We start from the raw sequence: 14,008 nt of genomic DNA, 5'->3' as shown, positions 1-14,008 counted from the left end.
AAAAAAATCCATCTGACTTGGTTTATTGCAATATTAGCTTTACTATGGTAGTCTGCAACCAAACCTGCAGTACCACTGAGGTATGCCTATACTTATGAGTAATTACTTTAAATGTAAACGGATTAAATTATCCAATTAAAAGAAATAGAATGGCTTAATGGATTAAAAAAAACAAGACTCATCTATATGTTGTCTACAGGTGACTCACTTCAGATGTAAAGACACACAGAGACTGAAGGCAAAGGGACAGAAAATGATATTCTACGCAAATGGAAACCAAAAGAAATCTAGGGTAGCTATACTTATATCAGACAAAATAGACTTTAAAATAAAAACAAGCGACAAAGAAAGGCATTACACAATGAAAAAAGGGTTAATCCAACAAAAGGATATAATACGTGTAAATATTTATGCACCCAGCATAAGAATACTAAATATATAAAGCAAATATTAACAAACCCAAAAGAAGAAATAGACAGCAATACAATAATAGCAGGGGACTCTAATACCCCACCTTCATTAATGGATAGATCTCCTAGACAGAACATCAACAAGGAAACATTGACCTTAAATGTCTTGTTAGATGATGGACGTAACAGATACACATAGAACATTCCATCTCAGAGCAAAAGTATATACATTCTTCTCAAAGGCACATGGAACAATCTCCGAGACAGATCATATGTTCAGCCCCCAAACAAGTCTTAAGATATTTAAGAAGACTAAAATCATATCAAACACCTTTTCCAGCCACAATGCTATGAAACTGGAAATCGATTACAAGAAGAAAACTGGAAAATTCACAGTTTGTAGAGATTAAACAATATACTATTGAACAACCAATGGTCAAAAAAGAAATAAAAATATGTCTGGAAACAAATGAAAATGGGAAGACAACATACCAAAACTTAGGCGATGCAGCAAAGGCAGCTCTATAGAGGGAAGTTCATTGCAATAAATGCCAACATTAAGATACAAAAGACATCTCAAATAAACAATCTAATGATACCCTTTAAGGAACTAGAAAAAGGAGAACTAAGCCTAAAGTTAGCAGAAGGAAGGAAATAACAAAGAGCAGAGCAGAAATAAATGAAATAGAGCAAAAACACAATAGAAAAGATCAATTAACTACTGTGTTTTTCAAAAAATAGACAAACTTTTGGTTAGACTCATGAAGAGAAAAAGAAAACTCAAATAAATCAGAAATTCTACACCTGAAACTAACATTACACTGTATGTTAACTAACTGGAATTTAAATAAAAATTTGAGAAAGAAAAAAAAACCCCAAACCCTGTCTTATTAGTTGCCCTGCCAAGACAAAAAAGCAGTATGGAATACAACTGTTATTATGTTGCCATCAGTTTTAAATATTTTAATGAATGACTTTATTGTGTTTGTACCCTGAGGCTTTTTAAAGTTAAGGTCATATTGAAAAAAAATAAATTAAAAAAAAAAAGAAAAGACAGACATTACAATTGATCCCACAGATATACAGAGGACCATAAAACACTACTATGAACAATTATACACCAACAATTGGACAACCTGGAAGAAATGGATACATTCTTAGAAACAAACACAGTCTACCAAGATGAATCATGAAGAAATAGAAAATATGAGCAAACCAATTACCAGTAAGAAAATTGAATCAGTAATCAAAGACCTCCCAATAAACAAAAGTCCACGACCAGGTTTCACTGGTAAATTCTACCCAACATTTAAGAAGAATTAATACTAATCCTTATCAAACTCATCCAAAAAATAGAAGAAAAGAGAACACTTCTAAACTCATTTTACAAGATCAGCACTTACCCTGATACCAAACCAGAGAAGGACAGTACAAGAAACAAAAATTATAGGCCAAGATCCCTGATGAACATATACACAAAATCCTCAACAAAATATTAGCAAACCAAATTCAACAATAACATGTTGGCTCAACATCCACAAATTAATGTGAGATACACCACATTAACAAAATGAAGGATAAAAATCATGATTACCTTAAGAGATATAGAGAAAGCACTTTATGAAATTCAACATCCTTTCATGATAAAAACTCTCAACAAACTGGGTACAGAGGGATGTACCTTAATAAAGGCCACAGCTATGACAACATATGACAAGGTCTCAACATATAACAAGTTCACAGCTAACATCATAATCAACAGTGAAAAACTGAAACCATTTCCTCCAAGATCAGGAACATGATAAGGAAGCCCACTCTTGCCACTTTTATTCAATATAATATTGTACGTCCTAACCAGAGCAATTAAGCAAAACAAAAGTGGGGGAGGAAGTTCATTCAAATTGGAAAGGAAGAAGTAAAATTGTCACTATATGCAGGTGACATGATATTATATACAGAAAACCTTAAACACTCCATCAAAAAACCTGCTGGAATAAGCAAATTCAGTAATCTGTATCACAGGGTACAAAATCAATATACAAAAACCAGTTGTGTTCCTTTTTTTTTAATTTTTTCAGTGTTTATTTACTTTTGAGAGAGAGAAAGAGAGAGCATGAGCAGGGGTGGCAGAGAGAGAGGGAGACACAGAAACTACAAACTGAAAACTCTAAGACACTGATGAAAGAAACTGAAGATGACACCAGCAAATGGAAAAATATTCTATGGTTATGGATTAGAAGAATATTGTTAAAATGTGCACACTACTTAAAGCAAACTACAGATTCAAGGCAATCCTTAGCAAAATTCCAATGGCATTTTTCACAGAATTAGAACAAACAATCCAAAAATTTGTATCTAAAAATTTGTATCTAGAAATACCCCATACGTATGTGGTCAGTTAGTTTACAACATAAGCACCAAAAATATACAACGTTTATCTTCAATAAACGTGTTGGGAAAACGACAATAACATGCAAAAGAATGAAACTGGACCACTATCTGCACCACACACAAAAACTAACTCAAAATGGATTAAAGATTAAATGTAAGACCTAAAACCCTAAAACTCTTAGAATAAAACACAGAAGGTATGCTCCTTGAATGGTCTTAGTGATTTTTTTGATTTGACCCCAAAAACAAAGGCAACAATAACAAAAATAAACAAGTAGGACTATATCAAACGAGAAAGCTTCTGTACAGCAAAGGAAACCATCAACAAAATGAAAAGGCAATCTACAGAATGGGAGAAAATATTTGCAAATCATATCTGATAAAGGAGTAATATCCAAAATATATAAAGAACTCATACAACTCAATAGCAAAACCCCGATCGATCCAATTAAAAACTATCAGAAGATATGAACAGACATTTTCCCAAAGACATACAGATGACCAAAGGTACATGGAAAGGTGCTCAACATCAGTAATCATCAGGGAAATGCAAATCAAAACTACAATGATATATCACCTCACAGCTGTTAGAACAGCTATTATCAAAAAGGCAAGAAATAACAAGTGTTAGCAGAATGTGGAAAAAAGGAAACCCTTATGCAGTGTTGCTGGGAATGAAAATTAGTATAGTCACTATGGAAAACAGTTAAAATTAAAATTAGATATACCATATGATTCAGAAATTCCACTTCTGGAAACAAAATCACTATGTTAAAGAAATATCTGCACACCCCCCTCCATGTTCACTATAGCATTATTTACAATAGCCAATATATTGAAACAACCTAAATGCCCATCAGTGGATGAATAAAGAAAATGTAGTATGTGTGTGTATATATATAACGGAAAACTATTCAATTATAATAAACAAGGAAATTCTGCTGTTAGTGACAACACGGATGGACCCCGAGGGCATTATGTTAAATGAAATAAGTCAGATAGAGAAAGACAAAAATTCTACTTATATGTAGAATCTAAACAAAACAAAACACCAAACTCACAGATACAGAGAACAGATTGGTGGTTGCCAGAGGTGGTGATGGGGTAAGGTGAAATTGATGAAGAGTGAAATTGGTGAAAACTTCCAGTTATAAGTAAGTCATGGGGATGTAATGTAAAGCATGGTGACTACAGTTAATATTACTACTTTGTATATTTAAAAATACTAAGAGAGAGCTTAAAAGTCCTCATCACTAGAAAAAACAATTGTACCTATGTATGGTGATGGATGCTAACTAGACTTGTGGTGATTATACATATCATTATGTTGTACACTTGAAATGAAACGTTATAGGTCAATTATATCTCACTTTTAAAAAATGGAGAAAATGTGAATAGACCCAAACAAGGCAATTCAATCAGTAATGACACACCTCCCACAAATAAAAGTCCAGGACTAGATGGCTTCATTGGTGAAATCTACAGAACATTTACCAATCCCTTTCAAACTCTTCCAAAAAATAGAAGTGGAAGGAGCACTTCCAAACTCCTTTTACCAGGCCAGCATTACCCTGATACCAAAGCCAGGTAAGGATACTGCAAGAGAACTACAGGCCAATATCCCTGTTGAATATAAATGCAAAAATTTTCAATACATACTAGCTAACCTAAATTCAATAGTACGTTAAAATGACCACGTATCATGATCAAGTGGGATTTATTCTGGGAATGCAAAAATGGTTCAACATCCACAAATCAATAAGTGTGACATACCACAGTAATAGAATAAAAGACAAAAATCATGGTTGTTTCAATAGATGCCAAGAAAGTACTTGACAAAATTCAACATTCTCTCATGATAAAAGCTCTCAACAGACTGGGTATAGAAGAAACACACCTCAACAGAATAAAAGCCATATATGACAAACCCACACATAACATCACACTCCATCGTAAAAGGTTGAAAAGTTTTCCTCTAAAATCACAAAAAAAGGCAAAGGTGCCCACTCTCACCACTCCTATTCAATACTGCACTGAAAGTCCTAGACAGAGCAATTAGGCAAGAAAAAAAAAAGCATGCAAATTGGAAAGGAAGAGGTAAAATTATCTCTAACTGCTGATGATATGAGCTTGCAGATAGAAAATCCTTTAAGAATCCACCAAAATACTGTTAGAATAAACAAATTCAGGAAAGTTGCAGGATATAAAACCAACATGCAAAAATCAGCTGCATTTCTATGCACTAACAGTAAACTATCTGAAAATAAAGAAGACAATCCCATTTACAACTGCATCAAAAACAATAAAATACAAAGGAAAAATTTAACCAAGGAAGTGAAAGACCTAAATAACAAAAGCTGTAACACACTGATGAAAGAAATTAAAGAGGGCACAAATAAATGGAAAGATATCTTGCATTCATGGATCAGAAGAGTTAACATTAAAATGTGCATACTACCCAATGTCATCTATAGACTGAATGCACTCCCTATCAAAATTCTAATGATGTTGTAATAGAAAAAAATAAAAAATAAATAGAAAAAAAATCCTAAACTTTGCACGAAACCCCACATAACCAAAGCAATCTTGGGAAAGAACAAAGCTGGAGGCATCACACTTTTTGATTTCAAACTATATTACAAAGCTATTACACTATATTACATTCTCTTCTAAAGCTAATATATATTGCTATAGCAATCAAAAGAGTATAGTACAGATATAAGAAATAGATCTGGGAGATTGATACCTAGGTAAATACCTTTGTTAAAATTCATTACACTGTACTTTTAAGATCTCTGCATTCTATCACATGCAAAATCAATCTCAGTAAGAAACCAAACCAAAACGATAAACACGATATAAATGTGCAAAAAGAAAGCTCACGTAACATAGGGCTAACCTCCCCAATAGATAAATTGTTTCTAGAAATCAGTAAGATCAACCACCCCCAAGCAATAGAAAAATAAGCAAAGTACAGTTCACAGAAAAGGAAATAAAAGGAAATACTAAAGATTCTTAATCTCAATAAAATATTCTCAACTTTACTCATAATAAGAAATGAAAATCCTAAGTACACAGGAAGGATATTTTTCATCCATCATCATTGGCCACCCTTGGTTAGTGAAAGTATGGGAAAGTAAAGAATTATGGCAGTTACTTTGGCAATATCTATCAGAAATATAATTGCACATGGCCTTTGACCCGGTAATTCCATTTCTGGGAACATACCATTCCCTCCCATCCTCAAAATACTCACATAGGTCCCAGTGGTAGGGACCACCACAGTATTTGGAACAGCAAACACTTAGCAACAACCATACCTGTGGCACATTGTCATGCTAACATACTCTCTAGCTGTGAAAAGGAGTTAGGGAGCTCCCTGGATACTGAGATGCAAACGATTCCAGGATGTATTAGCCGAAAAAGTCAAATGTCAGACGCCGCGTACAATATGCAACCTTTAGTGCAAAGGGCAGGGATGATAATATATGAGCACTTTTTCTTAGAAAGCACCTCTGCAAAATTAGCTAAGAAAGCACTTCGAGCGATTACCAGTAAAGAACAGATTACCAGTGAGGAACCAGGAAGATGGGGAAAGGAAAACAATGTTTATTCTCTACTTTTCATATTTTCTCTTCCAATTTTTAACCGTGTAAATGTTTTATCTGTGTCAAATTTAGCATAGACAGAGAGGGAAAGGAAAAGGGAGGGAAGGAGAGAGAGGAGAGAGAGGGAGAGGAGGGAATGCAAATGAGTAAATGGATTCTGGAAAGCCCAGAGCCAAATGCTCTTCAGCTCCTAGATATATGAGCAAAAGTAAAATCCTATTTTTTTTTTTTTAAGTTAAACAAAAATCTGGTTCAGGACATTATCAGTGAGTAACCTTCATTCTAGAGGGGAATTCAGAGGGGGAAGGCAGTAGCCAACTATTCCAAAGGCCACCCCTGTCGTGCAATAACCTTTGAGCCGCACCGCCCCAGGAGCTGCTTCTTCAGGCATCCCTCGAAACCTTCCTCTGAGCCACGAAGGGGAAGCTGGCTCTAGGGAAGACCCTCTTCCCGCAGGAGGACACGGTATCGGAGCGCCCTTACGGCTGTCAAAAGCAGCTACAGTTTATCACGCGGGGTGTGAGCCCCTCAAGTCCCTGCAAATGTCAGGATACATGGGAAATCCCAAAACAGCAGAAGGCCCCACTATGGCCTAGTGACATCTTAGGAGTGAGAAAGCAGATTAGGTTAGGCCGCCTGGGTATTTTTTTTAACCCCATCTTTCAGCTTGTAGAGGAAAAAAAAAAAAAAGAAAAAACCATGGACTTCTCTAATTATGTGGCTATGTTTACCCACTCTGTGGAATTTAGAAAGTATTGAACTCGGGGCTTCCGGTGTAGTGTCACAATAAGCCTTGGGAACCGGAGAAGGTAGCTCTTTTGCTAGAGTTGACCCTTCCCGATAGACATGGTTCAGAGTCTTGACCCAGCGTAAGTTATGGCTTTGCCATTAGAACAGGAAGTTGAGACAAAGATTTTTAAAATACACATTATAAAATCTCTAAGGTGCTCTGGGAGGCCAGAAGACGGACCAGACATTGGTCGTTCAGTTCAACTACCGGTGAAGGACAGTTGGGAGAGCTGTATAATAAAGAAACGTTCACAAGCACAACCCTATTTTAGAAGAAGCACCTTGTTGAGTGTGTGGATAGTATTAATTTTCAACTTCAGTTGAACTATATGAACACCCTCTGAAACGTGAGGAAGACTCTTTTCTTTCACCTCGTCACTTGTTTTGTTCTGTTTCATTTTCCGATGAACTAAAGCCAGGTTATGATTGGTTTACTCACAGCGTGAAGACAGAACACCTCCAGCTGCCTCTGTCCAGCCAGCTGCACAAGGTGGTCTTCCAGGATGAATCTGTTGATCGAAGCGCCCCACGTGAGTATCGGTGCCGTGAAGCAGGCCGCAAAGCTGAGACTCCACCTACGGACGAGGAGGAGGAGTAATTCAACGTTAGGTGCTTCTCGATGAGATTATGCCAAGTGCAAGGAGCCAGACCCAAAAAGACAAGTACCGTATGGCCCCACTGCTATGAGGTGCTGAGAGTCCTCAAACCCATAGAGACAGAAAGGAGACTGGGGGTTAACAGGGGCCCGGGGATGGGAGAATGGGGACTCAGTGTTTAATGGGTATGGAGTTGCAGTTTGGGCAGGTGGAAAGAGGTCCGTAGACAGATGCTGGTGATGGTTCCACAGCACTGTGAATGTACTTACTGCCCCTGGATTGTACACTTAACCCTCATTAAGACGGTAAGTGTTACGTTACATGTATTTTACCACAATTTTTTTGAAAAAGGAAACTACCTGTAGTATTACATATGTTTTAAAAGGTAAGGTAGTTCTCATACGGAAGGAGGGCTCCATTGGATTCATGAAATTAATGTGCTTGGCCTAAAGCAAGTGTGGTCTGAAAGAGTAATTCCTGGCCTCCCACTCAATGATAACATCCTTAAATCTAACATCCTCACGTTTTCAAGACCTTCTGACGGATTCCCAGCCTACCATTTTAAATGGAAAAGTGGTACCTGGCTCCAAATAATTTATACCCTTAGAAAACTTACATACCTTTATTGGGGGTGTGATGTTAACACAGCCCACATTGGGCATGAAAACCTTTAAAAGTTATTTCATTTTCCCTTCCTTCAAAAAGAAATGTGTCCAAGAAGTGCCTAGATGAAATGTTTAGGTCCCATGTGACTCATGTCTGGTAATGTGAGTGCTGAGTACGATCCTGAGAACGAGTCAAACCAAAAGGTGATACCAATAAAGGAACATGTGGTGTTTGTGGAGACTAACTGTCCCCTCCTTTCTGACCAACGTATTTGTTGAAAGTTGTAGGATTTTAAAATTCTATTGTCTATTTTTTTAAGCTTGTTTATTTTGAGTGAGTGAGAGAGAGAGAGAGAGAGAGAGAGACATAGAGAAAGAGAACATCCGCAGCGTAGGGGCAGAGAGAGAATCCCAAGCAGACTCTGCACTATCAGCACTGAGCCTGACGTGGGAGTCGATCCCACGAAGTGAGAGATCACGACCTGAGCCGAAACCAAGAGCTGGACGCTTATCAGAGCGAGCCACCCATGTGCCCCTTATTGTCTATTTTTCATATCACAGATTTGTGTGTCTCTGGATTGACTGCTATTTGTCTTTTGCACACACATGCATTGCTTCCTCTTCCTGTCCTGTGCCCACCACTTTGCCTTCCCCTCACCCTAGGGACATTTAGGAAACAGCAGTTGAAAGGGAACCAAAGGTAAAAAAAAAAAAAAGATAAAGAAAAAAATGAACGAGGACAAGAAAACAAAGGATGGCAGATGTCTTACAAATTTGGGTGACATCCCTCCCATCCTCTTTCCCAACTGATGGCCTTGATTTCTCCATCGCTGAGAAAAACGCACCGGAAATGAACCTGCAGGGGTTCCCGCCACCACCTCACCTGCCACGTGCCCTGCCTTCCCGCCTGTTTGCGCAGACTGGCTCTCCCTCCCGTGCGCCTGCCTCTGACTCCCTTTGCTCCTGCACGCCCAAGCGCCTCGCTCCGGCCGCTCCTTCATTTACCTTCTACGTCACCGCTTTCCCACGCTCCTCTATTAGATCGTTCCCACCAGCCTCCGAAAGGTGGTCTCACAAAGCAGAACCTCCTCTGGACCCCACGTGACCCATTAGAGTGCGCCTCATTCCGTCGCGCTCCTTTGCAGCAACGGCTCCGGATCACATCGTTTGTCCCCGGGGTCTCCAAATCCCCTCCTCCCAGTCTCTCTTGAACCCGCTCCAGTAAGCCTTCGCTCCTGCCACGCCACTGGCACGCCTCCAGTCGAGGCCACCAGTGATGTCCACAACCGCCCCTGGCTTCCTCTCCCCCCCAGCCGGCCCCATCTGCCGCCTTCGCTTGAAGACACCGCACGCTTCCGACTGTTCGGGCCACCATCCTTTCAGTCGTTCTTAATTCCTCTAACGTAGTGGATGGCTCTGCCGTCACACTGTGCTCAGAGACCGACCGCTGGCCACGCACACGCCCGCTGGCACCCGGGTCTGGACCGCCATCACCCACCGGCACTACCTCAACAACCTCTTAACCCATCTCCTGCTCCTACCCGTGACTCTCACACGGTAGCCGAAGTGACGCATTTAAAATGACGTCAGCACAAGCACCTCAGTGTGCTGCTTGAAATCCCGCAGTGGCTATCAGATTCAACGTCAGAACAGACCTACTTGGTCTGGACCCCGCTACTTTCCTAGTGTCATCTAATCTTCTTCCTCCTTCATTCCCCTCCATCCTCTGTGCTCTTCTCACAACGTATCAGGAATGCTCTCGCCTCAGGGCCTTTGAACTGGCCAACACTCATGCCTAGAAAGCAAATCCCTCATGTTATCCGTGTCACTCATTCTCTCACTTCCTTCAAGTTTTTGTCCAAGTACTTTTTCTGTTGTTCACAGCTCTTTAGTACATTCTTGGGCACCATATGATTAACTTTATGTTATGCGCTTATTATGTACTTATTTATGTATCTCTGTTGCTAGAAGGTAAGCTCCATAACAAGGATTTTTGCTTTACTAATTCATTCCAAGAATGCATGTACATAGTAGACACACTATACAAATCTCATTGGATGAATGAACTAATTGACTAAAGAAGAGTCTCCAAGCAGAATCATACGTACCAACAAATAGCCATTCCTTCTTCCATCTGTCCGACGTCAACTATAAATATGGCCAAAATGGAGCCCATATTTATGGATATAAAACTGTGATTTGGGCCACTGTTAAATGCTCGGGCTTCACTGCACTGAATATGTGGAGCCACCATGTGGAGACAGTTATTAAATCCTTGTTGAATGGCAGGTTAACTGGATGGATCCTCGTTTTGCAGAGAAGGAAACGGTTCGGCAAATTTGTCCCTTGCCTTAGGTTCTATCTCTAGAAATGGGTAGAAGCCAGATTGGAGCCTCAGTCTGTCTCACTCCAAAGTGCCACATTGTCGAGCTCCAGAGAAGAGACACGGAAACCAGACAGATGGGCAGCTACATCCCAGTTCTGCCTCGTGACTGGCTGTGGGACTCTAGGCATATTAGTTACCATCCCTGAGCTGCACTGTCTCTACCTTTTTGGCATTTCATGCTACTGGGGTCATGATAGGTAGTGTGGAGTGTTAACGGACACGTGTATCTGGACTCAAACAGACGGGTAAGTCTTTTACGCAGTAATCACACTGTCCTAAAACCACTACAAAACCAGTATGAATGTCCTGAAAATATCACTGACTGAATGTATATGAGAAACAGGAAAACATATTTCAGTTACTTTTAAAAACATTGTATTTTCATGACCCACTTTTTAAAAATATTAAAACAGAGAATGTTATTGAAAGGTTAGAAATCTTACAGGATTATAAGAGCTTCTGAGGTGTTTTTTCTGCAACATTATCTTTTATTGCTTGAAGTCCCTCAGGCAGTTTGTGGGTTTGGGGGTCCTGTATATTTTTCTGCTGTACACCAAAATATTAGCTTGAATTTGTAAAGTGCTCTGAGCTCCTCAAATAAGAAATAGAAGGGGAAGTTCTTTGTTAATTGCAATTAACAACTCTTTCTTGAGCCAGAAAATTCTGGCTTTAAGATTTGATCAGACTCCTCAATTTCTAATGAAGTGCATTAAACAAGACAATTATGCCAAAATAATAAGAAATCACATGGTCGATTCTGAAATCTGCTAAACATTTTACCAGGTGAAGAAAAAAATGACTTGAAAATTCCCTCATGCTTCCCCCCTACCCACCTGTCCTCTATCCCTCATCCCCTGGATTCTGGCTGCTTGAAATATTCCCTCACCCTTCACCTCTACGTCCCTCCCTCTATCCTTGGACTCTGGCTGTGGCTGAGCATCTAGGAAGCAGGTGCACTGGGAAGCCAGCCAGGGGAAGCTCAGGAGTGGGGTCCATCCAGGGCTTTGCCCAGGGCCCCATTGTTACTTTCCGTCTGTCAGGACGGACAAAAGTGGGAGAGGCCAAGAGCTGGAGGCTTCCTCTGAGCTCCCCATTTGGATGCAAACAGAAGGTAAAGGTTCGTCAGACTGAGCCGCTGACCTGATGGCGCATCTCTGTCAGGCTGAGGGGTGCGGGCTGGGCAGGTGGAGGGTCATGGTCCCTGCTGTCCCTCTTCAGCCCTCACTCCTCCCTGGGAACACTGCTGGAAGGAAAACCAGGCCCAGTTTCCAAAAAGACACCATTTAACTCTGGTGTAGCAGCAGGTCCTGCTTCTCTGAGGCCAGATCTTTATATAGTTTGGGGGACCTTTTTTAGGAAAATTAGGTTTAAATGTTTAGAATGAGTCAAAAAAATCACAACAGATCACTAGCGTACAAAAGAAAATTCTAAAACACCACCCGGAGCTTTGAATGGGGTGATGCGGCCACTTCAGCTCACAAAAGGTCCTCTCTGTATACGAGTCTTGTCAGAAGCAAGCAGAAATATACTTTCAGGCCAAATCTGAAGTATTCTTTTCAGATCCTCCTGCTCTCTGGAAGGCTCAGGTCAAGAATAAAAACGGGAAAACAGAAAAAAAAAAAAAAAAAGGGCAAACTTCCACCTTGAGGTTGTGATGGAGTTCAAGTGGGAAGGAAAGAGGAGGAAGGAAAGAGGAGGAAGGAAAGAGGAGGAAGGAAAGAGGAGGAAGGAAACCCCCAGGGGTTGGAAGCTACTGATAACAGTGTCCACCCACAGCTTGTGGTTAAATCGGCCCAAACGGTGATGCTCCATGCCTGGCACTTAGGCCTGCGGCAGGCACTTCGGCTGGGCAGTTGTCAGAATGATCAGTTCTCGAGCCCCTCGGCAGACTCGTGAAACCAGACGCTCTGGACGTGGGGCCAGTGGCCACCACGGGAATTCTGGTGCACACTTGAGAAGCACTGGTCTGGTGTCGGTGGCGGATCCTGGGATTTCACCAGCTCCCAGGCGATTACACTGTGCAGGGAAGGCTGGGACCACCTGTCTTTCCTTCCACGCAGGAGCGATTTCAGTTAATCCAGTGCCACATGGACATAAATCACTTTCCTTCTTTCAGTTGTGGCCCCAGGAGTGGGTATGTTAACACAGCCAAATTTGCAAGCCGCTCCATTACCATCCCTCATCACCTCACCACTTTTCCCGCCTCCGTCATGGGCCTGGCTGATGTGGCCGATGAGGCCCAGTCTGGTAGGAGTCTTGCTTTCTGTCAACAGAATGTTCCCTGTTAGTGCTCCTAACAGACTCCTCTGTGCTTTACTCTTTCAGGTGGGTACGCATTTTCTCAGCTAGAACAAGGTGTGATTACTCAGGAAGAACTCGTCCGTTCTTATGACGCTACTAAAATCAAAACCAGTAAGAGCTTATAGTCCGATCTCTTCTGAGTCCAGCTACGAGTGAGGTTTGGACCACATCCTGTGTTCTCATGTCCTTCCCCGAGACTGTGGAACGTGCCAACGCCCCCAAATGCTCATTTCTTGTGGCTCTGGCCAATTTGTTATTTATGTATCGACGGAGTCACAATCCTTGGATACAAATAATGGGGGAAGCCTATTTGCTTTTTTTTTTAAATTTGCGTTCAATGTTTCACCTAACTTGTTTACTTTTTTGTGGTTGTGAGATAATCAGTTCAGTCTGAAGTATAAAATTAAAAGCATTCTGTTTCACCAAAACTTAAGCTCTAGTATAAGTTGTTTTGGGAGAAAAGGTAAAGAATGTCATGATGAATAAGCCTCCCTTACTTAACTGCAAACGAGTCACCCACAAACTCTGTACTTTGAAAACTCACAGACTAAGGCGGAGCGTGCAAAGGCAGAATATAAAATATTTTTCTAAGTAGGATGTCCTGTCACTTCGAATCATATTTTACTTGTACAATATCTGCACGGTACTCTTGATTTCAATGAATTCAAACAGGTGGAAAATACCCTAATCTCAGGCTTCAAAATCAGTGTGCAGGAATCAACATATCCCATTTTCTGTACACTGAATGTAATGTCCATTGCATTAGGACTTAGTAGGAAATTCAACCACAATCATTCTTGGGACTGTGCCTCAGGCGTCTACCAACTTTCCAGGGTTTCATACAGTGCACAGCATCGGGACACCCCTCTGTTCTTCTGTCGTCTTCCCACACAGGTCACCACTAAAACAAATGGTTTATTTT

General features: G+C 40.5%; 1 protein-coding gene and 1 long non-coding RNA gene across 5 annotated transcripts in view; one reads left to right on the top strand and one right to left on the bottom strand.

The window, feature by feature from the left end:
- The window catches only part of LOC125933671 (phospholipid-transporting ATPase IB-like), a 222,555-nt gene extending 209,046 nt beyond the window's left edge, over nucleotides 1–13,509 (top strand). For all 4 annotated transcript variants that reach the window (XM_049646742.1, XM_049646740.1, XM_049646743.1 and 1 more), the window contains 2 exons: nucleotides 7,640–7,728; nucleotides 13,111–13,509. In XM_049646742.1, the coding sequence (XP_049502699.1) occupies nucleotides 7,640–7,728; nucleotides 13,111–13,211 (190 nt within the window). In that variant the 3' untranslated portion in view covers nucleotides 13,212–13,509. The remainder of the gene's footprint in view (nucleotides 1–7,639; nucleotides 7,729–13,110) is intronic.
- Nucleotides 7,689–9,591, bottom strand: LOC125933679 (uncharacterized). Its single transcript, XR_007461063.1, has 3 exons — nucleotides 9,405–9,591; nucleotides 9,170–9,229; nucleotides 7,689–7,773 (listed from the first exon to the last, which is right to left on the bottom strand). It is a non-coding gene; the product is annotated as an uncharacterized LOC125933679 (long non-coding RNA).
- Nucleotides 13,510–14,008: the final 499 nt, after the last annotated feature.

The sequence above is a fragment of the Panthera uncia genome, assembly GCF_023721935.1.
Source record: "Panthera uncia isolate 11264 chromosome A1 unlocalized genomic scaffold, Puncia_PCG_1.0 HiC_scaffold_16, whole genome shotgun sequence".
Taxonomy (NCBI): Eukaryota; Metazoa; Chordata; class Mammalia; order Carnivora; family Felidae; genus Panthera; species Panthera uncia.
The sequence above is the reverse complement of the archived record's forward strand: the minus strand, read 5'-3'. Positions and strand labels throughout refer to the sequence as shown.